This window comes from Bemisia tabaci, chromosome 9 (genome assembly GCF_918797505.1).
Source record: "Bemisia tabaci chromosome 9, PGI_BMITA_v3".
NCBI classification, from domain to species: domain Eukaryota; kingdom Metazoa; phylum Arthropoda; class Insecta; order Hemiptera; family Aleyrodidae; genus Bemisia; species Bemisia tabaci.
The window spans coordinates 41318516-41345858 of NC_092801.1; the positions used below are offsets into that span (position 1 = coordinate 41318516).

The following is a 27343-nucleotide window of genomic DNA, read 5'->3' on the forward strand; positions in this document are numbered from 1 at the left end:
AATCCATTGAACATATCGAGTCTTATTGGTGAAACAGGCTGCCTTACCTAGAATCGATTGTTAAACATACATTAAATCGAGAAAAACAGTATTACCAACTTGTAAGAATCGCCACTGCAGTCATTAAATATTAATTAAATCCTGGAATTCATGCTTTGCTTCATGCTTTCAGCCTTCGCCTCGGTTTAAAGCATGATGTTTATGGGTTAGTGTTTGTATATTTGCGGATTATTATCAGCTGAAAAAGTAAATAATTCGCCCATCGTTGTAATCCGTCGGTAAATACTCCTCTAGCATCGTCATGCTCCCGTTGTGACTATAATCTCATAGGAGGGAGACAGGCACGTAATGCAAGAGCGTAGATGATAATTGAAAACCTTATTTTGAACTTATAAATGTTAACTAATTATGTAATTGCTGCATCCGACAGAGTGTTTGTTTTGATTCCCCCTCGCGCAACGCGAGAAGTGTCAACACAGAAATTATCACGTTGCATGTCGGTTTCTACTCAGAAGTTGTGTAAGGTGATGCAGGCTTAAATGCAAGAACTTAGGAATTGGTCATCTGAGGCATACTGCCGTGCTAAGAGGAACTAGTGGCGTGGCGTGCTTTGCGATGTATGGATTGATCTGCCATTAAAACCTATGGGAAAGGATCGATAAACAGGGTGTTCGCAGCGAACACCTTAATAATCGATTTTTTTTTGCCATAGCTTCGAATGGGTCGATAACGATAATTCGATCGATAATCGATCTTTCACGCCTCGCCACTGGGAAGAACGCCACATGAGCATTCGAATGTCGCCAAAATTTCCTATCACAAAATATTTATTTTTGAAAAAGTTATAAATATTCTTCCTTGAAATTTTCAGACTTTTAAGATGAAATTCTAAACGAAATCTTCTAAAACAATGGGAAGAGAGTTACTCGCAGAACATATCCTGGAAGTTTATGATTTGTCAAAGGTACTTTGGCAATACTTGATGGCCTATACGGCGTTCTTCCTTAGCACGGCAGTGCTAGCCTGGGATTTTTTTTATCGGATGACCCAAATTTCGCCATGGGCAACTTCAGAATTATGTAGAGTTGTTTTAATTTATGGCCGCGTGATGTTTTTTCAAAAGAATAAGGTAAGAAAAACTTTTCGATTTCTTTTTAGAATTCTCGGAATCAGAATGCTGCTCCATGGAAATGTCCTATTTTAAATTTCCAATACGGAGCGTTAATCACAGCCTGTGATGATTACTTCAAAACTGCACGCACAATTCATATTGTGATGACGGGCTTAATTCGGGCTCAATGATTTGTCATGCCTCAAGTTCCGTTTTGTAAGCTCAAAAAAGACTATTAAAATGAAGAAAAATAAGTCCTGCACACCATATCGTAGAGAGTAAAACTGCAGTCATTAAAATAAAAACGAATATGTATCAAACTCCAATACTGGCATACTAAGGAAGAACACCGTATGAACCCTCGGGCGTTGCCAAATTTCCTTTGATAAAACTCGAATTTCCTGGTAGACTTGTGAAAATTATTCTTCCAAGTTTTCAGATAATTTTGCTCGGAATTCCACCAAAAAGTCCTGAAAATTTCGAAGGAAAATATTCATAACTTTCCTCGAAAATGGACAGGAAATGTTGGCAATTCTCGAATGTTCATACGGCGTTCTTCCTTAGCACGGCGGAACAGAACTGAAGACTAATTAGTCAAACACAAAATTGAAAACAGATTTTGAAGACTAATCTTTTAAAAGGGGCTGAATTTGAGAGAAAAATAAAGCCTTTCGGATGATGAATCCCATTGTTGAACCATTTTCCAGAGGATTTTTCTTGGGACAAAAGGAAGTGATACTTTGATCATCTTTCCCGATAGATATTCTTGAAGAAGAAAGTTATTCTAAAAAACGAAAATTATTTTGTATATTACTGATAGTAACCTCAAATGGGTGTAGAAACCTCATGCTGTTACACTAAGGCGAGTTCGTTGAAACTAAAACCTCCCGATTTTATCCACGACTTGGCATCTTAGCCGTATTGATGCCGCACAGATGCATCTTCTCTAGTGGCGAGACGTAAATGGTCGACAATCGATATTTCCCTATTTGAAACTGTTGGGAGGAATCGATTTTTAAGGTGTTCGTTGAGAGTACTCTGTTTATCGATCCTTATCCACAGGTTTAGCTGGGAGATCAATCGATAGATCGCAAAGGACGCTACGCCGCTGTATTCTCTCTCTCTCTTCATCATTCATTTGTCCCTGAAATCTCCCTCATGTCAATCTTCATGTATACTCAAATGTCGGATATGCGGTCTCGTCCTTCTTTGCATGACAATCAAAGGTGGTCATTCTCTCTCTGGTCTAGAGATGACGTAATACGAGAATGGGTCGGTTCCGACGATTATGGATCGTATTTCGCGCACATCAAACAGGTGAGATTGTATCGATATCGATTGGTTCAATAAGTATACACTGGGGGGCCATGTCCCCTGGCCGCTACACGGCCCAACCCCCAGAAGGCGTTTCGTTGCTGTCTTAGGCCCGCTTTGACAAAAAGACGACCAAAAAAATGAAAAGATTTTCATGCCCGACTCTCATTTGTCCAATCTCCCTATGGTAGGGAGCGAAGAGGACCTACACAGGCGGGAAGCGCCCAATTTGAGCTACGTAGTAGCCCGCGCTGCCATGAAAGCGAAGAGAGCAGTGAGTGTCAACTTTTCGAAATCGAGTTCCCTTCAAAATTCGTCAAATCTCTTTTCGTTTGAACTCACTGAAATAGCTAAAACAGCGGAATTCATCTTAATTGTATGTGAACGAGACATATGAGAAAGCCCTTAGTGCGCAAAAAATGACGTAGATTCAGACAAAACAGCAGTAAGTGACATTATTCCTCCAAAGAGCCAAAGAAATCAGTGCTTTCAAGTAAAGTTCCGCCCGCTTCAGAGATTTCTTACCTGAAAATGTGTTTGTTGTGTGTCCAAAATGCAATCAAGAAAGCATGCAGAAGATAGCACTTACGGCTGTTTTGCCTAACAATAGCCTAGCATGAAAATGGAAAATACCCTTTTCATGTAATTAAAATAAAATCTGTCGATTTTTAATCATCTAAACGATGTCTAAGAGTCTCTCAGATGATTAGTAGCAATTTTACAAAAGAACGGAGACTTCTTGCAATATTTTCCGGTCAGACGCTTCGGAGCCAGTTTTCCTCAAAACATCATATAATTGCACTTACTGCTCTTTTCGCTATCATGGCAGCGCTATATGTGGATGTGGACCCTCTCGTGATTTTCGCCGCATTCACCTGGCAAACCCACCACAGTGCGCCGCACAGTGGATCAAGTCAATAAGAGAGGTCGGACATGACATTTTTGACGAAAACTGCACATTTTGATGTTTATTTGTCCACATTTTAAACTTTCAAGGGTGCCAGTATGAGAAAATTTCACGAGAAAACCAATGAAGCCACTTTAAGAACCTCAAAAATGTGTGTAAACGGAGTCATAAGCGTCTATGAATCTCAGGGCACATGTCTTGATGCACATAGTTCTGTTCGGCAGGAATACTTCCAAATGCAGAAAAGCCGAAAGAAAGAGAGGCATCAACGACGCACAATGGATCGAGTAAATTAGAGAGGCCAAACACGAAATTTTTGACCACAACTGCAAATTTTGATGTTTATCATACCTTATTTTGAATTTTAAGAGGTTCTTTAAGAAGAAAATTTCACGGGAAATTCAATGGAATCGCGTTTAGAACTTCAAAGTTTTGTATACACGGAGTTATGACCGTTTAAAGTTTCCAAACTCTGTCCGACCTCTCTAATCGACTCGATCCACCGTGCGGCGGAGCGGGCGACGGAAATAAATCAAGCAGAGCTCATCTCTGACCGCGCAAATAAAGGTCAGTATGTCTCAAGCGATGCAGTGACTTACGCACAAAGCGCGCGCCGCTGAATTTCGCCCGCGGCGGCTTCGATCCCCGCGAAAAGCTCCGCGGAAAGTTCGCGCGGGCGAATATTTGGATAGCTCCGCGATTCGTGTGGCTTCTCCGCTGGAGGAGTTCGCGGCGGAACGTGAGGCCTGTCGAGGGTGAAATAGAATCCGTCAATCGAGAGGCGAGTCCCGCGGTCGACGCATCCGACCGAGGTGGTCAGTCAACTTTTTCGCGTGTGAATAGAGTGGGGATCTTGAGTGGCAGCGCCCGGCGTTGTGTGTGTCCAGTGTCCTTGAGTCGGAATAATTTTGTGGACTTTGTTGTCTGGTGTAATTGTCATCAAAGATATTCGCGAGGATCCGAGGTTTGTAGATTTTTATCAGAGGTCGCGCATGAAAAATCGGATTTTGACACCCCCCCCCTCCCATTATGCACCCGTAATGCAGAACTGCAATCCCTCCCCCCCCCCCCTCTACAAAAATACACTGCCGTGTAAAGGAAGAACGCCGTATAAACATTCAAGAGTTGCCAAATTTCCTTCGATAAAATGCTCATTCTTTAGGAAAGTTATAAACATTTTCTTTTTAAATTTGCAGGACTTTTCGGTGGGATTTGGAGCAAAATTATCTGAAAAATTGGAAGGAATATATTCACAACTTTACCAGGAAATTCGTATTTTATCAAAGGAAATTTGCCAAATTTTTCATTCAAAAATATGTATTTTTGGGGAAAGTTATGAAGACACTTTTGACACAAGTTTGACATTTCCATACTTTTTAGATCAAATTTCATACAAAACCCTCTGAAAAATTGGAGGAGAAATGCTCACACATTTTCCGGAAAATTTCAATTTTCCGGCGTTCCTACTTGGAACGGCAGACGAGGGGGGGGGGGGGGGGAGGCAAGATGGACGGCCGGAGGTGCGCAGTATCAAAAAACTTGTTCTCTTTCCGTCTTTCTCACCGTGCATTTGATAATATTTGGATTACACTTTGCAATTAGTAACCACTATCTCTGGCTCTTCCATAAAAGCACATATCAGCATAGGAAACCGATGTATATTGTTTCTAAAATGGGCCAGAAATAGTGGCTCCTTATTGCAAAATGTAATTCACTTAATTATAAACGCTTCCTAAATGGGGCAAACCACTTGACAGAGAGAGTTAAAGCGAATGACTGCATTTAAAAAGAGTCTTCTTAAGAATATCAATGACATTTCTATCGATTCAGGAATGAAACAAAATAAATTCCCTCAATTCTGCTGAACTCTGTTTCAGTAGCAAGAGAGTGCCAAGTTATTGAAATTGAATAATAAGTGGTCACACATTCGGTAGATGATGAGCACATGCGTGCAGTTCTTTAGATAAATTTTCGTATTTGCACACCTCCTTCATATTTTCTGTGAAGACATTCATAGCCTGAGACGCTGAATGTCTCTAATAAATTTAACGAACTAATTTAGACGATTAAATCCGCACCATAAAAAGTCGCAAGGTACTTAACCCACATTCTCTCTCCTAATGACAAGGAGGCCGGGCCTACTTCACTGCATTCACTTCTCAGTATTGCTTTGATCAAGATTTTCATCAAAGTTGATATGTCATTACTTCAAATATATAAAAATTCAAAACTCTCAGAAATGAATTATGAGAATGACAATATGAAACTATTTTTGAAAAAGATAATTACAGCCTACATTGTTTATATTTAATACCAAAAAAGTATCTAGGTAATGTATAGCAGAAACTTTTCTACTCTCACATTGAAAGTAGGTAAATATTACGATACAAGAAATACCTCCGCTGATCTTTTGCAAATGATTATTCTCATTGCGCATGGAAAGAGACAGTTTTAGAATGTGCATTTAAGTAAAATAAGGCATGAAGGTATTTACTATTAGGGAGGTCTCCAGAAGACGAGATCAAAGCAACTGACCGATGAAAATTCTCAAATTGAAACTCGCATTCTTCTTCAAATAAAATAATGCGCTCATTTAGGGCCAGTAGAATTGTTACCCAGTTGCCATATTGTGGATTTAGTTGAATTTTTTCCGAGGCTATTTCAGTTCTACTTTTCTGTTGCCATATAGACCGTGTATAATAGGGGCTGTATCAGTATGTATCGTTTTGTTCAAAACAGTAGAACATTTACCTACTTGTCATTTTGCATATTACAAATAATGATATAAATATAATAATTTAAAAATCATACAAATTCCACAGTAAGAACACATCAGAGTGACTTCGGATGGAAGTACCGGTAAAATTCTCCAAAAAGGACCAACTGAACAAGGTAAGATTATAAGCATTCTGTTACATGTTTCTTAACCAAAATGCACGTGAAACACGATTCGCGCCACGATAATTAATCAAGTTAACTCCTGACTAAGATATTCAATGTTTCTTGGGCGTGAATTCAAACTTTTTGCTCAATAAGACACAATAGTCTACGTGAGTCACATCGTGCACTAAACGTTACCGTAAGAGTCTTTACGATGTGAAAAGATTGCCACCTTAATCTTGACGCTTTGTCTCAGGTTTAGCAAGTTGTTCTCGCTTTATAAAACACGCGGTGGGAAAGGAATGATGTTCGATTGAGAAAACTGCCAAAATCGTTGTAGTTAGCGATTTGACTCACATAGAGTATTGCGTTTCTTGTAACATGGCAATTCAAATTTTCCGTAACCAGTGTAAAATGAAACTTTAATATCTTATTTAGACGTATTTCTACCAAACGGAACTATTTGCATTATGACGTGAGCTCTGATATGTATATATTATTATGGGTCTCGGAGCTTATGTCGTAAAGCACTTAGTTCCGTTTGGCAGAAATACGTTCCTGTAGGAGTTGATGATTCCATTAGTTTTTGATGCAAGAATTGTGTTTTACCTGAAATTCTAAATACGAAGCATGTATCAGAATGCTTAAATTCGTAGTTGTTTAGTGGTTCATTGTTACTAAAATGTCCACACAATCGAAATTTTTGTTGTAGTTGTACCTGTGCAGATCTTTAACCGAAAAGATATCCAAGAATTTTGACAATTTGGAGTCAATAATCTCTCCATTGCGGTCCTCAAATACTCGAATCATGGGTGGGTATTGAATTCCCGCCAGAGGCTCGCCTTAAAAGTGTGGAGCGCTGTTCAATGTCAAGACCGCATGGCGGCCGGGGGAGGGGGGCTCAATTATGATGGAGTCAAAAACCTGAGATTTATGATAGCAAATGATATAATTTCTCCTCTCTCTTATCATGCAAATTATCATATGAGACTTGCCTTTCCGGCGCTTTGAAACACGATAAAGTGTCTTATAGATAATCCTAAAAATTAGGTTCAAGTGCCCAGGTAGAGATAACGTGTACAAAACTTCATAGTAAGTCACCGAATTATCTGAACTCCAATAGCACTCAGCTTATAATATAACTCCTGGAAAAATGTGGAACTAGTCATTTCTATGAGTTTACAAGTTGCAGGTACCGAGAAAAGTAAGTATATAAATAATGAAAGTTCAATGATTTTACGTAAACAATTTTGGAGAAGAAGAGGTATAAAATATTGGAGAGAAAATTGAATTATAAGTGTGTTTTTGTATTAAATACTAGTGAATGGTGTTTGATTGCTGGTCCACCTAACTTGTTTTACAAGTTTTCTATTTACCATGTTTTCTTTGTTTTTTTTTTTGTTTTTTTTTGTAAAAAAATTGTTCGTGCTACCGGATAGGAAAAAATTTGCAAATCGATTTTGACCCATTAATAGAAACGTCACTTACTTTATCACAGATTGGAGATTCCTGAACCTCACTCTAGAGTAAAATTAATTTTATGTGCCTTTTTAAAAATGCATAAGTTAGAGACAAAAAGTATTTTATTTGGGTCAATAAATTGTGATCATCACCTCTTTTTACTTAAAGGTTCTTCAAGAATGAGAAAACACTTCTTTTCTATGTTGATAAAGAAGTTTGCTTCTTTGATTTTAGATTTTTTTTTCTTTTTTTGTTTAACAGTGCAAATAATGTTAATACCATGTGTGTACAAAACCCGTGCTACAAATGCTTCTTCCGTCGATGTGTAAAGTTTCCTGCAATGACTACGACTTTACCTTAATACAGCATCAATAAATTATTATCGAAGCGTACTCAATGCTCGGCACAAATGATCAACACGTCGAATTGTCTGTTGCAAAATTATTTTCGCAATACAAAACAAGATTATTGGCTCAGTGAAACATTTTCACTAGGATTTCGAGCCACTTTCTTAATTAGCGCAAAAATTACATTGCGGAAATCACTTCAATCGTTCTCAATGCGTGAGTACTTCACTTACGACCCGGATAAACTAACACCTATGCATACTGGTAAGCGATAAGCCCAATTTATTACAACTATCAGTTGGAATTAGCGGCTTAAGTACTTGAGCTTTATTTTTAGTAAGATAACCTACTGACCGTAAGTATTCCGAAGAAGCGTGCAGTATGTTTTGGCGAAAGGAACAGGAAGCAGTTGCAAGCGGCCAAATTTCAGATGCTTTCTAAATTTGAATTTTATTTTTGGTCAAAATTTTGAACACCGATTTTACGTAGACGATTTAATTCGAAAAATTAAATAAAAATTCAATCTTTTGTAGTATTTTGCAAATTTTAAAAACCTTGTGTCTTGAGCATGGTGTTATAGGAACCATAAGGCATTTTTCACATATATAGATCTTTTACTAGGAGGAGTTTTTACGTTTGTTTTAGAACCCTTTTCACCAGGGCAAGTATATTGAGAATGAAAGTAGGTAACTCGATTTTTTAAACAATTTCAGTTTCTGGCATTTAATTTTAATCTCGAAATTTCTCACGATGCTCAAAATTGCACACTCTAATTTTTCCGCCCCTTTTTTAAGATGACGATAAAAGACCCGGCCCCCTTCGTCATTATCCGTCACCTTCCGGCCAAAGTAAAACAAGCGGCATGCAAAGTTTCAAAATTTCTGCTGCCATTTTAATTTTCACAGAGAAATTGTTGGGTCGATCTGTTTGAAAATTCTATCGGCAGCACAAAGAAAATCCAGTGAAATTTCCGGATAGCTTCCTTACACAATGTTTTTAAGAAACAATTTAAGACAATTTTTTAAACTTCGCGTGGCGCTTGTGATACGTTGGCCGGAAGGTGACTGCTTATTGCCACTGCTTAAAATTTTTCCGACATAGACCGTCACTTTAGCGTCCTTTCTACATTTGCCCCTGGTGATTTTCATTTTGGAGATTCAAAATATTTCAAATTGTAATAAAATATATTTTAATCCACTTCTCCCTTGTATTTCAGGTTTTCCCAGATTTCCTGCTCTGAAGGAATTTTAAATCCACGTGAAACATAAAATGGAAATGCGGATAGCTTCACACAAGTTTACTTTCAATGCCTTGTACAAAAAACATCTAGTATTTTAAATACGTTCAACCAAATACCTTTTATTTAAATTTAAGATTTCTTTAAAAAAATGGATTACAAGTTCCTCTTGGGGGTAATGCTTGCCCTGCTCCTGAAAACGAGGTATGTCTACGGGTACAAAATTCTGGGACTATTCCCTTACAACGGCCAAAGTCACATCGTGATGTTCAAAAGCATAATGAAAGGCCTGGCAGAGCGTGGCCACGAGGTACATGTGTTGAGTCACTATCCTCAGCAAACGCCTATAGCGAACTACACGGATTTGAGCGTTCTGGGCTCAATAGAACTACCGAACAATCAGATGCCCTTCGATCACTTCGAAACCATCGGCAAATTGGATATCTTCAATATTCTCGGCACCCTGGTGCTGTACTCCAAGATTGAAGAGCATGCTGCGGTTATGGAGTCTGAAGCAGTTCAGAAATTGCTGAAATCGAATGAGAGGTATGATTGGAATTTTTTTTTAATTAATCTAAGAAAAAGTTCTATTTTAGTTCTATTTTACGAAAGAGCCAACCAATATTCATCTTCATTTGTTCGAAATGAGTCGAACATACCGCAATGACAAATTAAAATGAACTGGCAGTCAGGTTCTCTTGTAGAGAGCACAATGAATGAGAGAGGAATGCAAAACGCAGACTAAGATTACGGCGCGGTGTTTTTACTTCGGAGAACAGCGTAGTATGGTGATTGGTATCAGCAGGAAATGAAGGCGAAAATTGCGTCAAACTCCATAAGTCAGCTACCTCTTCTAAACGAACCCGTTCATTTTCAATTTTTTAAAGATAAACGAGAATTTTTTTCCTGTGTGATGAAATTTTGAATTTTCCTATTAAAACAATACAAATTCAAACACTTTTTCACAGTTTGTGTTAGAGATTTAAGGACCCCATTTCCATCAATTTTGTGGCTATATCAGCAGATTCTCTAGAGAATCATAAACGTCAAGATACTCTCAGTTCCATGTTATTTTTGAAAAATGACCGAGATAGGGGCCATTAAAGTATTCGAAGCGTCCCCTGCACGCTGATTTTTGAAATTGATAGACAAAGCTATAAAGGAAGAAGACAAGAGATCCACAAAGGGATCCTATTGGTGGAAGCGGATGGTTGCCATGACCAAAGGAGGTGGGTAACAGACTAACTAACGGCAACCCACCAGAGACCCTATAGTTAGTCCATCATTTACCCCCTTAGTCTATAAGAACCACGATCTTCAACCAACAGGATCACTCCATACTCACTATAGGTCTTCTTTATCTAGCGCTTTGTCCGTCAATTGCAAGAATCAGTCCGCTGTAGGCTAGGCCGCGGAGCGGGCAGGAGGCTACATCCGAACATATTTGAATGTATTTATTTCAAAATAAACTGTATTATCTGTAACTGTGTCCGTTGTGACACAGCCCTGTTATGCTCGTGTATGGATCTCAGGGCTCGTGTCAAGATTGGTGGTTAGATGGCACTGGGTCCACACCATTTTACGATGGAAAAAAATGCCAAAAAGTTCCTAAAATTTCGATCAGTCAAAAATTGTTGAACTCTAATGAGTGTCAAGACAAGACTGAGGAGGGAGAGTGCTCAGATCAGGCTTGTGCGGGTACTCATTAGAGTTCAAAAATGTTTGACTCTAATTGAAATTTTTGAAACTTTTTGGCTCCCCCCCCCCTCCGGAGTGACGTGGACCCAACACAATTTCACCACCTTGTTACATACAGTTCGGGCCATTTCTTAGTGGTTTTTTTTTGTTTCTCAATTGTCCAGATGGGTATAGTTTCTCTTGATCTACATAGCACATTTGGACGTATTTCTACCAAACAGACCTATATGGAGGTGAGACATATCGACGGTGCAAGTCGGCAATCACATAACTCGTTTGCGGTGTCTGAAAATCTCCGTAACTATGTTATTTTTTTAAAGGAGAACAAATGGACATGATTCCTTGCAGTTTTTGCAGAATTTTCCTCGCACATAGAAGAAAAATCACGGCAGTTTTAAGGAATTACCGTTGAGTAGTTTTCCGTTTGAAGAATAAAGTATGACAGGAAGTCTGCGACGTCGCAAATCGAGTTATGTGATTGCCGACTTTCACCGTCGATATGGGGTATGCTCGTCAGTTCTCTGGCCGTGGCAAGTGAGTGAGAATAATAAAGCGCCAGTGACGTCAACGGAAATGGATGCCGTCGATGCTGCTGCTCGTGCTCCTCGTAGTGCGCTTTAACTCATGAGCCCTGTTCACAACGCTCTCGTCCCATCCTCGCGGCTCATGACTGCCGCATTCAGTTGGCACATGGGTCTGTCTGATAGAATGTAATATCCCGCTTGTCCAATTCTTCGAAAGGAATCACGCCCACTTTTACATTGCTTCTTATGCAGCTTCCTAGAGCACACCCCATATTTCTCACCTCCACATAGGTCTGTTTGGTAGAAATCAGAGACAAGAGACCCTCCACTAGCCTCCTAGCGACAGGTGGAAGCTTTTACTTTCGGGGTTTCAACAATTCCTTATGGACAATTATTAGCGAGCAACAGTCATCACCCTATTTTCGGCTATTGACTTACCTACATTGTCGATGATGAGCTTCGGATGACGTCATGAGCCAAACAACTTTCCCAAACTTCGGCCATTTTCGGCTTGTTTGCAAAACGAAACTGCCAACACGTTGTTGAACATCAACCGTGTAGGTAAGTCAACAGTAGAATGCTGAAGTCCCGGATGTAAAAGCTTCCACCATGGCCAAGATACTAGTGGAGGGTCTCTTGTATCTGGTAGAAATACGTCCGTTTATCAGCACGAAATAAGCGCTTTTATTTTCGCAGGTACGATCTGATCATAACGGAGTCCTTCGTGCCGGACATGATGCTGGGCTTCGTGCACAAGTTCAAAGCCCCGCTGGTGCTCCTGAGTTCCTGCGGGCTGCCGCCGTGGACGAGCGACTTCCTGGCGAACCCGCAGAACCCGGCCTTCGTGCCCCACTTCCTCTCGCAGTTCAGCCCCCGGATGTCCTTCTTCGAGCGGGTCCGCAACACGGCCGGGCTCATCACCAACCTCGTCGCCTGGTACGCCTTCTTCGTCCCGGCCAACGAGCGGATCATGAGGCGCCATTTCGGGGATGACGTTCCGCCGATCTTGGATATCTTGAAGAGTACGAGTCTCATATTGGGCAACTCCCATTCCACGATTCACGGTGGACGACCCTTCGCGTCTACAGTTGTCGATGTTGGAGGTGTCCACGTGGAGCCTGCAAAGAGGCTCCCTAGGGTGAGTGTTTTTTTTCCAAAAAGCGTTACTCTCAGCCAAAACGCAGTATAACTCTGTTTTAGCTTTTCTTAGAGTCCCCCTATACCCAGAGTTAAGACAACTCAATTATCAGCTGACTGGCTGCCGGCCTTGGCTGGCCATGGAGGCACAAACGAGTGCACCCAAACGAACGATATTGAGGGATGAGGATAAGAAATCCTGCGATGTCAGTCATCCAAAAACAACAACATCAACAAAATTAATCAATTAAAAAGAAAATGAGATTGGTTTGTGAATAATTTCTTAATCTATTTTCATTTTGGACCGACGGAAATAACAATTCACTCTTGATAAACCACAATTAGGTAATATTTTCATTATTTTTGTTCACATTCGAGCCATCGCCATCTTGGTGCACTCGTTTGTGACTCCATGAGCGAGAACCAATCAGAATTGGATTTTTTTTTAGCCCAACCAAAAGTGAGTTGTCGTAACTCTGGGTATAAAGGGACACTAGCTTTTTTCAGATTTTCACCGGAAAACCAACGACCATTTGGACCGCGTTAAGCGGAATGGAACCAAGCCACATCAGCAATTGCCAAATTTAATTGCGCAGTATATTTTTTTACGGGAGAATGTCTGAGATCCCTTGACAATTTTAAGGAATTTGCCTCGTACCATGCAGAAAATTCACTGAAATGTGCCCAAAATACCGCACAACGGCTCCCATGTAAAAAATATAGATATATATGAGTCGCTTTTATAGCGCTCTTTGGCGCTGTGCGACGCCTAATCGCCACAAAGCTTGGTCTTCCCACAGGTCATCAGGGAGTTGACAATCTCTTATCTCATTTAACACCCCCTGTCGCCAACCTCTCACTGGGCGTCCCCTACGTCTCCTCCCAGGAGGAACCCAATCAAGCATCTTTTTTGGCAGCCTCTCTTCCGTCATCCTATTGACATGACCATACCAAACAAGTTGTTTGGTCATGACGTCGAATACGATGTCATTTTCGACTTCCATTATCTGACGCACTCTATCATTACGGACCCGATCTCTCCTAGAAATTCCTGCTGACCTTCTCCAGAAATCCATCTCCGTTGCTCTTAGCATATCCTGTGTCCGTTTCTTCAGCTGCCAAACTTCACATCCGTATGTTAATATACTTTTGACTACAGCGTTGTATATCCTCCTCTTGTTATCTTTGGAAATCCGCTGATCCCAGAGGATTCCATTTAACATCGCTATAGCCTTCCTTGCTAAGGTGTTCCTTTCCCTGATAGCTTGATCCGTCCTTCCATCCTGGGTCAACCGCACTCCCAAGTACTTAAAGTGCTCGCAGCCTTTGATCTGCTGCCCATCCTCCAACTCAATGCTTTGCTGATCACCGCCAAAAGTCATCTTCTCAGATTTGGATATGCTGACTTCCAAACCCCACTTCCGATACTCTTCTACTAGCTTGCGCATCATGTATTCCGCGTCATCTTGATCTTGAGCAACCACCACCTGGTCATCAGCAAAGCACAGAGTAAACAGAGTTTCGAGATCACCCAAGGGGACACCCATGCCAGAGCATTTCTTTTTCCATTCTTTTAGCACGCACTCGAGATAAATTTTAAATAATGTTGGCGACAAACAACATCCCTGTTTTAAACCCTTAGTCACATAAAATCCCGCTGACAACCCCCCATGGCACTTAATTTTGGTAAAACTCCCTTTATAAAATCGCTTAACAGCGTCAATCAACCCCCCGTTAAAATTCGATTTTTCCAAGGCCTCCCAAAGTTTCACCAACGGCACGCTGTCATACGCCTTCTGGAGATCCACAAAAATTAAATGCAGTTCCTGAGCTACGGCCATTTTCTTCTCAATGACCTGGACAATAACAAAGAGGTGATCTATCGTAGACCTGCCAGCTCTAAAACCAGCCTGCTCCTCTGCTTCGTGATCCTGCCATTCGTCCTCGATCTTCGCTTTCAGTATCTTCCCGTACACTTTGCTTATTGTCCCGGTCACTGAGAGCCCCCGGTAGTTGTTACAGTCGTCCATGTAAAAAATGGCAGGGCCAAATTAAATTTGGCATTAACTGATGTGGCTTGGTTGCTTTCTGCTTAACGTGGTCCATTTATCCTTATTAGTTTCAAAATAACTGTGGCGCACCTCTGAGAATTCATAATGTACGTAATGAAACATCTTAGTTTATTCAGGTTTTCTCGTAAAAGAACAGTATGTGAGCAAGAAAAATGCCAAGGGCTGCAGATGATTGGGGTTACGGCGTTTTTATTGAGAACGGCAGATTGGGTAATTTTTCCCTAAACGGAATCTATAAATTTCAAACAAAGAGCCTTTCAAAAGACTACCATTCTTTGAGCCAACTCAAAGATTTCGTTCCAATTTGGCCTACCTGATGAAACTCTAGCATCACGTAACAAAGGACTCTTGACGTAGAGGCAAATGAGATAACTCAATGACACAATTTTACACTTAACATTAATACTCATTAGACTTTTACTGATGCGCGCTAATTATAAAGCTCTTCGTTTTTTACTCCAATGGAAATTTTTGAACTTTTCTGACCTTGTTTTCCCCGCAAAATAGGGACCGCAAAAAAGTGTGGGCCCGGCACTGTTTCACTACTTTGTTTCAGACATAATCTTTACTGAATTTTTTTTTTTTTTTTTATTTTATTATTTTATTTTTTTTAACAGGACATTGAGAAATTCATCGAAGATTCTCCCGACGGTGTTATATATTTCTGCATGGGATCCCTGTTAAGAGCGGCCACGTTCCCCGAGCACAAAAAGAACGCTTTCCTCTACACTTTTTCAAAACTGAAGGAGCGCGTTTTGTGGAAATTTGAAGACGAGAATGTATCTGCACCCAGCAACGTCATGATTAAGGAATGGATGCCTCAAAGGGATATTTTAGGTACTGTGCCTCCCTATGTTTATAAATATATTAATCTTAATGGTTGTATCATTGACTTGACAAGATTAGCCTAGATATGTAAAATTATGAAATTGCATTAATTTAATCCAACATACCAATACATTTTCCTGCATATGGTCGCCTGATGATGGCGCTTGCCAAAATGAACTGGTATGTTAGATTAAACTGATAAAATTTTGTGATTTCATGCATCTAGGCTATTCTGACGCTAAGCTGCCGAGGCACATTTACTAGATGCAATAAAGTAGAAATACAAAAAAAAGATGTATCATTGTTATTGTAATTATTAAAAGAGTGCCAACCAGCGTAAGATATTCAACAACACGAGTTCACGTCTCCTGCTCAAGAATTCACTCGGAATTCGGTTAAAAAAAAATTAAAATGAACTGAAAATTCGTCAGTATAATTTTCTTTTTTTGTTGATTGAAACCTTTCTCTCACCAATGACACGCATGCCACAAGTAAAAAAGGGCACTGAATTGATTTCGGTGTGTTTTAAAACGGAATTTTGTTTTTCAAAGCGCTAATGAACCGCGTTTAGCAGAATTTACATAAGCTATTGCCAAATTTAATTGGGCTATTTAATTTTTTACAAGAGAGCGTTTGTGTGGATTCCTCTCAAACTTTTAAAAAATTTGCCTCGTACTTACATAACATACATAAGAGTCGCTCTCACAGCGCTCTCCGGCGCTCTGCAACGCCTAACCGCCACAAAACTCGATCCTCCCACAAGTCATCAGGAAGGCATCCCTGATACTTCGTACTTACTATGCAGAAAACTCACTGAAATTTGCACAAGGATCCACACAACCGTTTTCTTGTAAACAATTAAACTGCCCACTTGAACATGGCAATCGCTGATGTGGCTTGATTCCTTTCCGCTCAACGCAGTACAATTTTTTCTGGATTAATTTTGCAGCACACCCAAAAGTTAAGCTGTTTATCGGGCACGGGGGTTTGTTGGGAACCCTGGAAGCCATGACCGAAGGGAAACCTATGGTAGGGATCCCGATGTTTGGTGATCAGCCCATGAATGTGAAGTCGTTAGAAGCAAAAAAAGTCTCAAAATACGTGGACTACTACAGTATCACAAACGACACTATCTACGAAGCCGTGCGAGAAATGTTGAAGCCGAAGTAAGTAAGCCGTAAGATATTAAGCCTAGGACGTATTTATGCGAAAAGGCGCTAAACGCCATTTCCAAACTTCTCAGTAAAGCAAGTTTGACTAAAACAATTGGCGTTTCCGTACTAATGGACCGATTTTGGGTTACTTTAGCTTGTTTGAAAGCTGAAGAGTTCCTCTAATTACGTACGTTGCCAAAATTAGGAAAAAATGCATATTAAGCGAGATATAGGGGATTTTCGCACGTAGGTTCATTTGATTTAATGCGCTAACCCGGATTCCGAATTAAATCAAAAGGCGCTATCTCCACTTGAATCACTTGATTGACGCGCGCGCGGCGAAGCTTGGTGGAAACTTGGTATCGGGGAGTATTTTCGGACGGGAAACTCGAATTTCGGGTCAAATTTTGAAAATTCAGAAATCCAAGATGGCGGACATGGCCTAAAATGCTATCTCGGCTCCTGGCCAGCCGATCTTGGTGAAACTTGGCATAGGGGAGTATTTTCGGACGGGAAACTCGAATTTCGGGTCAAATTTTGAAAATTCAGAAATCGAAGATGGCGGACATGGCCTAAAATGCTATCTCGGCTCCTGGCCAGCCGATCTTGGTGAAACTTGGCATCGGGGAGTATTTTCGGACGGGAAACTCGAATTTCGGGTCAAATTTTGAAAATTCAGAAATCCAAGATGGCGGATGTGGCTTAAAATGATATCTATTTCTTAAACAAACGCACTACACGTCTAGAATGGCCGCCAATGAACCTGCGTAAAGCGCACGGGCCGGGTTGTGAAGGCCGGAGGTGGTGGGAGCCCAAATATACCTACCTAACCTCAATCTGCTTTCCCGCTGCATCTTGCCAATGTGGATGAGATGTGGAAATTTCCACGTTTGTAAACTTTAAATATATGGCACTCTACACGGAGAAAAAAACTCGTACGTGGGACCCGAAGTTTGGGTCATATGGATCTCTGAAGTTTTCGGATTGAGCATCTGAACACTTTAGGTCTAGCTGTCGAGGTTCGGATCACACATCTGAAACTTCAGTTCTTACGTCTGAAGTCTTCAGGTGTGAGAACCGAAGTTTTTCGGTTGTGAGAACCGAAATTTTCGGATGTGAAAACCGAAGTACTTTAGATGTAAGAACTGAAGTTTCAGATGTGTGATCAAAACCTCAGCAGCTGGACCGAAAGTGTTCAGATGCTCAATCCGAAAACTTCACAGATCCATATGACCTAAACTTCGGGTCCCACGCACGAAGTTTTTTTCTCCGTGTACGTTCACAATACACCGCCTCGTCGAGGTGCGTGGTTTACCTAGCAGCGTCGGATCGTGAATTCCCTTCATGTGCTGATTACCTATGTTAAAATTTTCGTATCTAAATAAAACAGTTTCTGTTGTCATTTTGAGCCCCTCATACCGAACCAATGTGGATGCCAATGTGGATGAGATGTGGAAATTTCCACGTTTGTAAACTTTAAATATATGGCACTCTACACGGAGAAAAAAACTCGTACGTGGGACCCGAAGTTTGGGTCATATGTGGCCTAAAATGTTATCTCCTATTTAAACGCGCATCGCCAAAAAATCCCAGATGTCGTCCCCTGAGTGACGGTCACATATCGACCGTGCGTTCCCTCTGGCTCGATCGATGTCAGTGTGCACTGACATAGACAAGGGGCTTTTAACGAGCGAACAAATTAACGAACCCATCGGAATCACTTAATTTTCATTAAAATCACTGTTAGGTACTTTATTGGAATCGGAACAGTATTTAGAAATTCATGAGTATTAAGAGCGCGCTGGAAGGATTACGTGGTCAAAAGCGTGATCGTCACCTAGGGGTTCGTCAGGCCCCATCTTGACTTGCTCGGAGACGCGAGTTTAAATGGGAGCTCAGAATACGCAACTTCGAACTTGTTTTCCGTGGGTTAATAATGTTTCAAAAAATCGGAGAAAATTCCAGCGAACTGTGCGTACTCAATCCTCCAAAAAAATGCAAAAATAAAAATTACTGAATAACCTCATTGTTAAAATTTTAAACTCCGAAATGGCGGATGTGGCCTTCAACAATAGCTCAATGCCTGAATCGTTTGTGTGAAGTTCGGTATGAGGGGCTCAAAATGACAACAGAAACTGTTTTATTTAGATACGAAAATTTTAACATAGGTAATCAGCACATGAAGGGAATTCACGATCCGACGCTGCTAGGTAAACCACGCACCTCGACGAGGCGGTGTATTGTGAACGTACACGGAGAAAAAAACTTCGTGCGTGGGACCCGAAGTTTAGGTCATATGGATCTGTGAAGTTTTCGGATTGAGCATCTGAACACTTTCGGTCCAGCTGCTGAGGTTTTGATCACACATCTGAAACTTCAGTTCTTACATCTAAAGTACTTCGGTTTTCACATCCGAAAATTTCGGTTCTCACAACCGAAAAACTTCGGTTCTCACACCTGAAGACTTCAGACGTAAGAACTGAAGTTTCAGATGTGTGATCCGAACCTCGACAGCTAGACCTAAAGTGTTCAGATGCTCAATCCGAAAACTTCAGAGATCCATATGACCCAAACTTCGGGTCCCACGTACGAGTTTTTTTCTCCGTGTAGAGTGCCATATATTTAAAGTTTACAAACGTGGAAATTTCCACATCTCATCCACATTGGCAAGATGCAGCGGGAAAGCAGATTGAGGTTAGGTAGGTATATTTGGGCTCCCACCACCTCCGGCCTTCACAACCCGGCCCGTGCGCTTTACGCAGGTTCATTGGCGGCCATTCTAGACGTGTAGTGCGTTTGTTTAAGAAATAGATATCATTTTAAGCCACATCCGCCATCTTGGATTTCTGAATTTTCAAAATTTGACCCGAAATTCGAGTTTCCCGTCCGAAAATACTCCCCGATGCCAAGTTTCACCAAGATCGGCTGGCCAGGAGCCGAGATAGCATTTTAGGCCATGTCCGCCATCTTCGATTTCTGAATTTTCAAAATTTGACCCGAAATTCGAGTTTCCCGTCCGAAAATACCCCCTGATACCAAGTTTCACCAAGATCGGCTGGACAGGAGCCGAGATAGCATTTTAGGCCATGTCCGCCATCTTGGATTTCTGAATTTTCAAAATTTGACCCGAAATTCGAGTTTCCCGTCCGAAAATACCCCCTGATACCAAGTTTCACCAAGATCAGCTGGATAGGGGCCGAAATAGCATTTTAGGCCATGTCCGCCATCTTGGATTTCTGAATTTTCAAAATTTGACCCGAAATTCGAGTTTCCCATGCGAAAATACCCCCTGATACCAAGTTTCACCAAGATCGGCTGGATAGGGGCCGAGATAGCATTTTAGGCCATGTCCGCCATCTTGGATTTCTGAATTTTCAAAATTTGACCCGAAATTCGAATTTCCCGTCCGAAAATACCCCTTGATACCAAGTTTCACCAAGATCGGCTGGATAGGGGCCGAGATAGCATTTTAGGCCATGTCCGCCATCTTGGATTTCTGAATTTTCAAAATTTGACCCGAAATTCGATGTTTCCCGTCCAAAAATACCCCCCGGTACTAAATTTCACCAAGTTTCCACCAAGCTTCGCCGCGCGCGCGTCAATCAAGTGATTCAAGTGGAGATAGCGCCTTTTGATTTAATTCGGAATCCGGGTTAGCGCATTAAATCAAAGGGAATTACACATAGTTCCTTTTGATTTTATTCGTAATCGCTGATTCCCTGTTTTGCGATTTTTCAGGGGCTGATTCCAGGGGATGAAATTAGTATTTTGGGGGCATATTTACGTGTGAGAGCAGCCTATTACATGGAGAATCCAGATCCGTTGAAAACTGAAATTTGGAAATTTGGCGCTTAGTTCCCTTTCGTATAAATACGTCCAACTACTTCAGTAGTGTAGAGGCAGGGTGGCATGAAACGTAAGAAGGAAAGAAAGATTGGAAATTTCCGTGAAAGATTTCATGAAATTTTACGAGGCTGTGAAATGTTTCATATTTTTCAGTGGCTAGAGTATGCAAGCCGCACTCAACCACACAATAATAGAAGAAAGTCACAAATCTCAAAATAACGCAAAAGTTGAACGGGTTCGTGTAAGATACAGTAGCGGCTCCCATTTTCGTTGTTGGAGATCTCTATAGGCTTGATAGGGTCGCTACCGCTCCTAGTAATTTTTACATTTTGCGAAACATGAAAAGAAACCGGTATTTTACAATAAAAATCATACATTTCTGAAACTTTATGAAATATTTCTAGTGAAATTTCAAATTTCAAGATTTCATATTTCATGAAATGTTGCCACCCTGGGTAGAGGTAGGCCGTCACAGCCTAGTGCTCTAAACAGTTTTTAGAATCGAGTTTTTTATCAATGGAAGGGGAAAAGTTTGCAAAAACTTGTACCATGGGAAACAACAAAAATCTTTTGTATTATTCAATTTTGCAACAATTTTATATTGACTAGAGAATGATTAGCTTAAATGCTTTAAAATACTGATAGGTACTAAATAAAGTTAATCAATTTATGGAAACATACTGATGTATTTCGACTGAGATTTTTTTTAGAGTATCTGAATAAGACGGTTCTTAGCCAAATTGCATCGGATTAACATAAACTAATTAACATTACGTAATAAAAATATTTTTAACACATCTAGGCTAATCATCCTCAAGTCATTTGGAAAACAAAAAACTTCTCCATTTAGAGTCCAGCTTCGTTCAATTATGAGATCCAGCAAAATGTGCTTAGTTGTCGACTTAAGAAGAGTGAAAGACTTAATGAGACCCAAGTTAACTAAGACAGAACTGGTTGTTGCTGGTTTCAGGCTCGGTTAATTTTAACTGCTGATCGCACGATTTAATTTTCAGAATAGACCACTAGACAAGGTACAAATTTCAGCATTTTAATACATATTGCTTAACCAGAATTTCACGTAGAACACGATTCTCGCATCGAAAATTACTGAAATGAACTCCGCACTAAGATATTAACGATTTGATTTTACACTGGTCACGGGAAATTTGAATTTCCCGGTCACAAGAAACGGAATTCTCTACGTGGGTCTAATCGCGTACTACAACGGTTTCGGTAGACTCATCAATCGAGTACTGTTGATTTCCCATTCTATGTTGTTCAAACTATAAACTACTTGCTATAGTTGAGCCAAGGCGTTAAGGTTAAGGTTGCCATATTTTCGTATAACAGAGACTGCTACGGTAACGTTTTTACTTGCGGTTTTTTCCTAATGAATTTCTGCATGAATTCAGCTGTATGTCAAAACATAATTTTTTAAAATCTGATCAATATCGAATAAGTTATATGCAAGGTTTTGTGATAGACGGAGTAATGCAACCTTATGTGCGTTCAAAACTTTAGACACAGGTTTTTCTCAAAACAATGTTTTTTGACAGGTACGTCTTTCTCACAATAGATGGATTTTTAAAAACTTCGGTTCTTTTCCTTACCTTTTATCTAACCACGGACGAGAGAGTTTGTTCTTATTATTCTGTTGGAGAAAAACAAATGAGTTTGAAGGCCTGATTTGCTTAAATTGTTTTATCGTTTCAAAAAATTCATGGAAATTTCAATTTTCATAATTTTTCAAAATTGCTTTGTCTAAATCTAGAGTGAAGTCTGAGGAATCGAACAATTTTTATCTTTTTTTTGAAAATCAGAGTCCAAAAGTCAAAAAGTCTGAGAAAAGTGTACCTTAGCATCAGTATAGTTTAGTAAGGAACAGCAAGAAAATTTGATCTACAACTCATCGTCGTCGTCTTTATTGTCTCAGATATCTGGAAAACGCAAGAGAGCTTTCGAAATTGTTCCACGACCGCCCAATGTCGCCAATGGACACTGCTGCTTACTGGGTGGAATATGTCATCCGAAATAAAGGAGCTAGAAATCTACGCTCCGCGGCTGTGGACATGCCATTTTACCAGTACCTACTATTAGATGTAATCTTATTTTATACTGTTTCTGTGATATTTAGCTTATATTTAATTAGTTGTTTATTAAATTGCGTTTGTAGGCGTAGTAAATCAAAGGATGGAAGGACAAAACTAAAACAGAAATAAATTTCCTTACCGAGATAGTACTTTAATTTATTTCTCGCTCTTATACATTTCAAGCTCACGCTCCATAAGAATCCCTATACTTAACTAAAAATACAGGGAAAAAAATGTTATCTCCTCTCGGCCAAAGTTTTACAAGTGCCATGGGACATTCAACAATTTCCGTCGCCACTTTATTTTTTTACACGGAAACTGTTGGTTGAATCTGAACATTTTACTGAATTTTATGTATCGGCAGCCCAAAGGAAATTCAGTGAAATTTTCGGACAACTTCGTTGAACGATTTCTCTATTAAAAAAATAAAATGGCGGCGCATATTTGCAACGTCGCATGGCACTTGTGACACTTTGGCCGGAAGGTGACGATTTGACAATTTTAACGGGTTTTATCGGCATTGCGATATTTCATTTATATATCTGTTTGCAGTATTTCAAGCACTAGTTGGATGTTGACGTCATCTTTTAAAGCCCTTTATCTTCCCATTTTCCTCCTACAGCGATGATTCAGAGAGGATATTCGTGGCATCAAATCTACCATTAAAAATCATGAATTGAAACTTCCTCTTAAGCCAAGTGCGGGAAGACTTTTTGCCCTCACATATGCTCGATTTATTACTCCGACGCAATATCTAAGTCGACGTAGGTCATTTGGTTTACCTCTAAGCCCAGAAAACATGCCCGGCCACCTAAAAGCATGAAAAGCGTTCGTCAAATCGATGGTGAGATTAGAGAAATATGTACCTCGCAACGTTGCGAACTTCCCACCACGTATCAATACACTGAAACCACAGAAATTCGTGAAATTCCGCATGTTATTTCGAGGGGAGGAGGCTATACAAGGGCCTATACTCCTAATATACTCCTATAATACTCCTAACCAGGGCCGGATTCACTTACTTTCCGCCCATGGGCCGCCTATATTTTGCCGCCCCCTTCTCATTCGTTTTGAAACTCGATAAAAACCATCAAATGAACATGCCAGCGGGGGAGGGGTGCAGAGGACGCATTTACTCGTGTTGAATACATTTTTTGGGAAAACCCTGTCAACACTACTAGCGAAAGTTCACGAAACTTTGCGCGAGAGTTAAGTTCCGTAAACCTATCTCTGTGTGGACAAAGCCTTCCATTCATAAGAAATGAACGAAAAAATTATGAAAGAACAGACATAAATGTGGTTCAATGATTTTAACTTCCGCCGTCGCGCCGCGCAGACCGCACCGTGTTGGACGCAGTGCGTGAAGTATTCACGCAGTCTTGTAGGCGCTATGCGTTTCACGCTGACAGCACTGTGTTTGGCTGAATGCCTGAAGTATTCATGCATTCTTGTAGGCGCTATCCGTTTCACGCTGACCGCGCAATGACCGCACCGTGTTTGATGCAATGCTTGAAGTGTTCGTGCAGTCTTGTAGGCGCTAATATGTGTTACATGCCGGTCGCCGCGCCGAGGGCGTCTCATTTTCATCTCAAGTCCTCGTTATCATTTCTCTCTAAGTAGCGCCGTTTCAGGCCAAATTGCGTGTTTGGTCTCTCTCTTAATTCGACTTATTGAAGGTGCTGTCTCTTGTATCACTAAGAGACGACAAAATTAGAAATTACCATACTCTCAGGAAATGAGAGATTTTCTCGACATTTCTCGTTTATAATTTTGTTTTTACAAATCCGATTTTTTTTATACCTACCTTTTAAAAAATTGCAAATTTTTGCCGCCCCTTAGATTTGCCGCCATGGGCCGCGGCCCATGTGGCCACCCCCTTAATCCGGCCCTGCTCCTAACTTCACAATCTGCGTAAGAAATTTGCATTTTTTTGAGCTTCCGACTTGAAAAACGATACTACGGCACAGGTGAACATCCCATCGTTCCACCGAACCCTTTCGCACGAGCAATACCCAACATAGCAGTGGCGTGCCGTGAATAATCGATTATCGATATCTCGCCATTTGAAGTTATGGTAAAGAATCGATTACTAAGGTGCTCGCTGCGAACACCCTGATAATCGATCTTTTTTCATATGTTTAAATGACATAACAATCGATTTATCGAATCCGAGTTGAAATCGCACTCGGGAGCACAAGCTCAATCAACGCAAGGAAATGTAAACACGCTAGGTTGCTAATAAATGGTTAGAAATAGAATCTTGTTCAAGCACATGTGTTTTGGCGGATTGGCGTCGGCCGCGTTGAATACGTGGAGAACGTGGTATTCTAATGGACAGGGGTTGGATAGAACGAAACTTCCAACGAAATGTTCACATGTGCGGTATAGCATTGTTTTTGAGGCGGAAAGCTCAAAAAAATGCAAATTTCTGATGCAGATTGTAAAGTTAGGAGTGCATTTCAACTTTCCCTATGCGCTCATCCTTATTTTTGAGACACTCGCTGGTAGAAACAACTCTTATTTTTGCTCCAGCGAAAGTCTGCAATAGGCTCATAAATTCTCTTAATCTTGGAATGTTTCGAAGAAGCCCAAGGTTTTGATTGATTTAACAAAACGTTTCGGTTGTTTTAACTAAAAATTCGTTCGACTCAAATCGTTCAGACGGACCCGACTGAATAAAAATCAACCGAAAGTAACCAGACACATACATATCGACGGTGAAACTACCGAACCACGTATCTCGGTTTGAGACGTCGCAGACTTCCTGTCATACTTTATTTTTTAAATGAAAAACTACTTAACATCCAATCTTGAAAATTTCTGTGATTTTTCCTCTTTGTGCGGAGAAAATTCCGTGAAAATTTCAAGGAATGATATTGATTTGGTCTACTTCAAAAAAATAAAACGTGAGCGTAGATTTTTAAACACCGCAAATGAGATACGTGGTTTGGTAGTTTCACCGTCGATATTTAACTGTGTAAGCAAACGAACCTGCGTTTCTCGTCCTTCGTTGGTTTGACTTTAACGGTGCACCTGTAGAGTCTGGTAATGCCCACACGCCTACACGCTGGCTCGCTGACCTCTGGGCATAGACGTTGCAGCCGTTCAGGTAGAGACTGGAACGTTTTGACCATGTCAACACACCTTTGGTTGATATCTTTAGCCTTACTTGGGGATTTTAGCCATCCAATTCTGGAGCATTCGTCGAAAACTGCTGTGTAGCAGAGGAGGTTGACACACTTGATGTTTACGTCCTTGAAACAGGCAGGGAAAAACACATCCTATGAAGCGCTGTCGCACAGTGCGTATCGAGTCAATAGTAGAGGTCGGACTAAACTTGGAAACTTTAAACGCTTATAACTCCATTCATACAAAACTTTGAGGGTCTAAAAATGTTACTATTGGTTTCCTCGTAAAATTTTCTACTAGGGGCACCCCTTGAACTTCAACATGTGACGAAATTAACATCAAAATTCGCAGTTTTTGTCAAAAATTTAATGTCCGACCTCTCTTATTGACTCTATCCACTGTGCATCGGCCCGGTCGTTAACACAAAAAATGAGACCAAAATACACGGTATCGATGGCTAAAATGAAAAAAATGAGCGTATATGATTTTAACGTTGCAAGACGCGGTTCATGTTTTATTTTTTCAGAAGAAAATAAACAGACATTTTTCCTCAAAGAACTTCTTCATTAAATTTCTCTCAATTATTAAAAAAAATTCACTAAAACGTTCAAGAAAATATTTTGGTTAGTTTCTTCCCACAAATTAAAATTAAACTTTCGTCCAGTTTGTGTTGTTTATTTTTAAATGCATAGTTAATAATTATGTATTATTGTTTCCGCAGGTTTTTGATCTTCCTGGAATTTGATCTTACAAATTGTTTAATACTTATAAATGCAAATAACTTGTGGTTTTTTCTGTACATGTGGTGAAGGAATACTTCTCCTCCAATGGAATCCAGGAGTAAATTTTTCTTTTTAATGTTTTTTCTTTTCTTTTTTTAAAATCGATCAACAAGTCTTGGATAGAAATATAGAGACACTTTTAAAAATTACCAGGTGTGATTGTTTCGGTCGCTTTGAAAGCCGCTCTTTTTTTCGGTAATAAGCAAACTGACCGAGAAATTGATAAAATAATTGATCTATAATTTTTTAAATACATAATACAGTAGGTATCAGGTTGTAAAATTTTTATATCCGGTATATCTTCCGATACTCTTTGTACAAGTGAAAAGGGATAATGTAATACTAAAACATTAGAATAGGCTTTGGCAGTTTCCGAAAACCATCCAATTTAATCTAGAGTAATCTAAAAGTAGACGACAGGTGACATACATTTAAAAATGATAATAATTGTTGAAGGCAAGATGGTTTCTGGACTACCTCAAAAATTAGAGGCAAAATATTAATTTTTATAGCCGTGATAACCCTCTCGCTCTCGTACCAGCTCCATTTCCTTCAAATTTTCAATCAGAAAACACCCCAGTAAGAAACTGATTGTTAAGGTTTACTTACTGATGTTTGCTCAATTGCGTTTAAAACCACGTCAAACACTAGAATATATTTGAGAAAAAGCACGAATGAGTTCATTGTCGATGTACTCAGGGGAACCTCTCAAAACCGCACTGTCCCATTAACTCTGGGTTCAGTTGCTCAGTCATGAGACAATTACGTCAAAACTATGTGAGCTTTATAGAGGTTTGGTGCCCGACAGTTGGAAAATCCGTAATTT

General features: G+C 40.1%; 1 protein-coding gene across 1 annotated transcript; it reads left to right on the forward strand.

The window, feature by feature from the left end:
• The first annotated feature begins 3907 nt into the window (after positions 1-3907).
• On the forward strand, positions 3908-22750 carry LOC109036871 (UDP-glycosyltransferase UGT5). Its single transcript, XM_072304025.1, has 6 exons — positions 3908-4296; positions 9237-9803; positions 12176-12617; positions 15306-15525; positions 16466-16682; positions 22450-22750. The coding sequence occupies exons 2-6, from the start codon at positions 9409-9411 to the stop codon at positions 22733-22735; spliced, it is 1560 nt and encodes a 519-aa protein (XP_072160126.1). The 5' UTR covers positions 3908-4296; positions 9237-9408; the 3' UTR covers positions 22736-22750.
• The last annotated feature ends 4593 nt before the right edge of the window (positions 22751-27343 follow it).

Excerpts from the sequence above, each read along its gene's own strand:
- LOC109036871 (XM_072304025.1), top strand. The coding sequence starts at position 9,409 with ATGGATTACAAGTTCCTCTTGGGGGTAATGCTTGCCCTGCTCCTGAAA. Across the intron at positions 9,804-12,175 it reads TTGCTGAAATCGAATGAGAG|GTACGATCTGATCATAACGG; the intron begins GTATGATTGGAA and ends TTATTTTCGCAG. Across the intron at positions 16,683-22,449 it reads CGAGAAATGTTGAAGCCGAA|ATATCTGGAAAACGCAAGAG; the intron begins GTAAGTAAGCCG and ends TTATTGTCTCAG.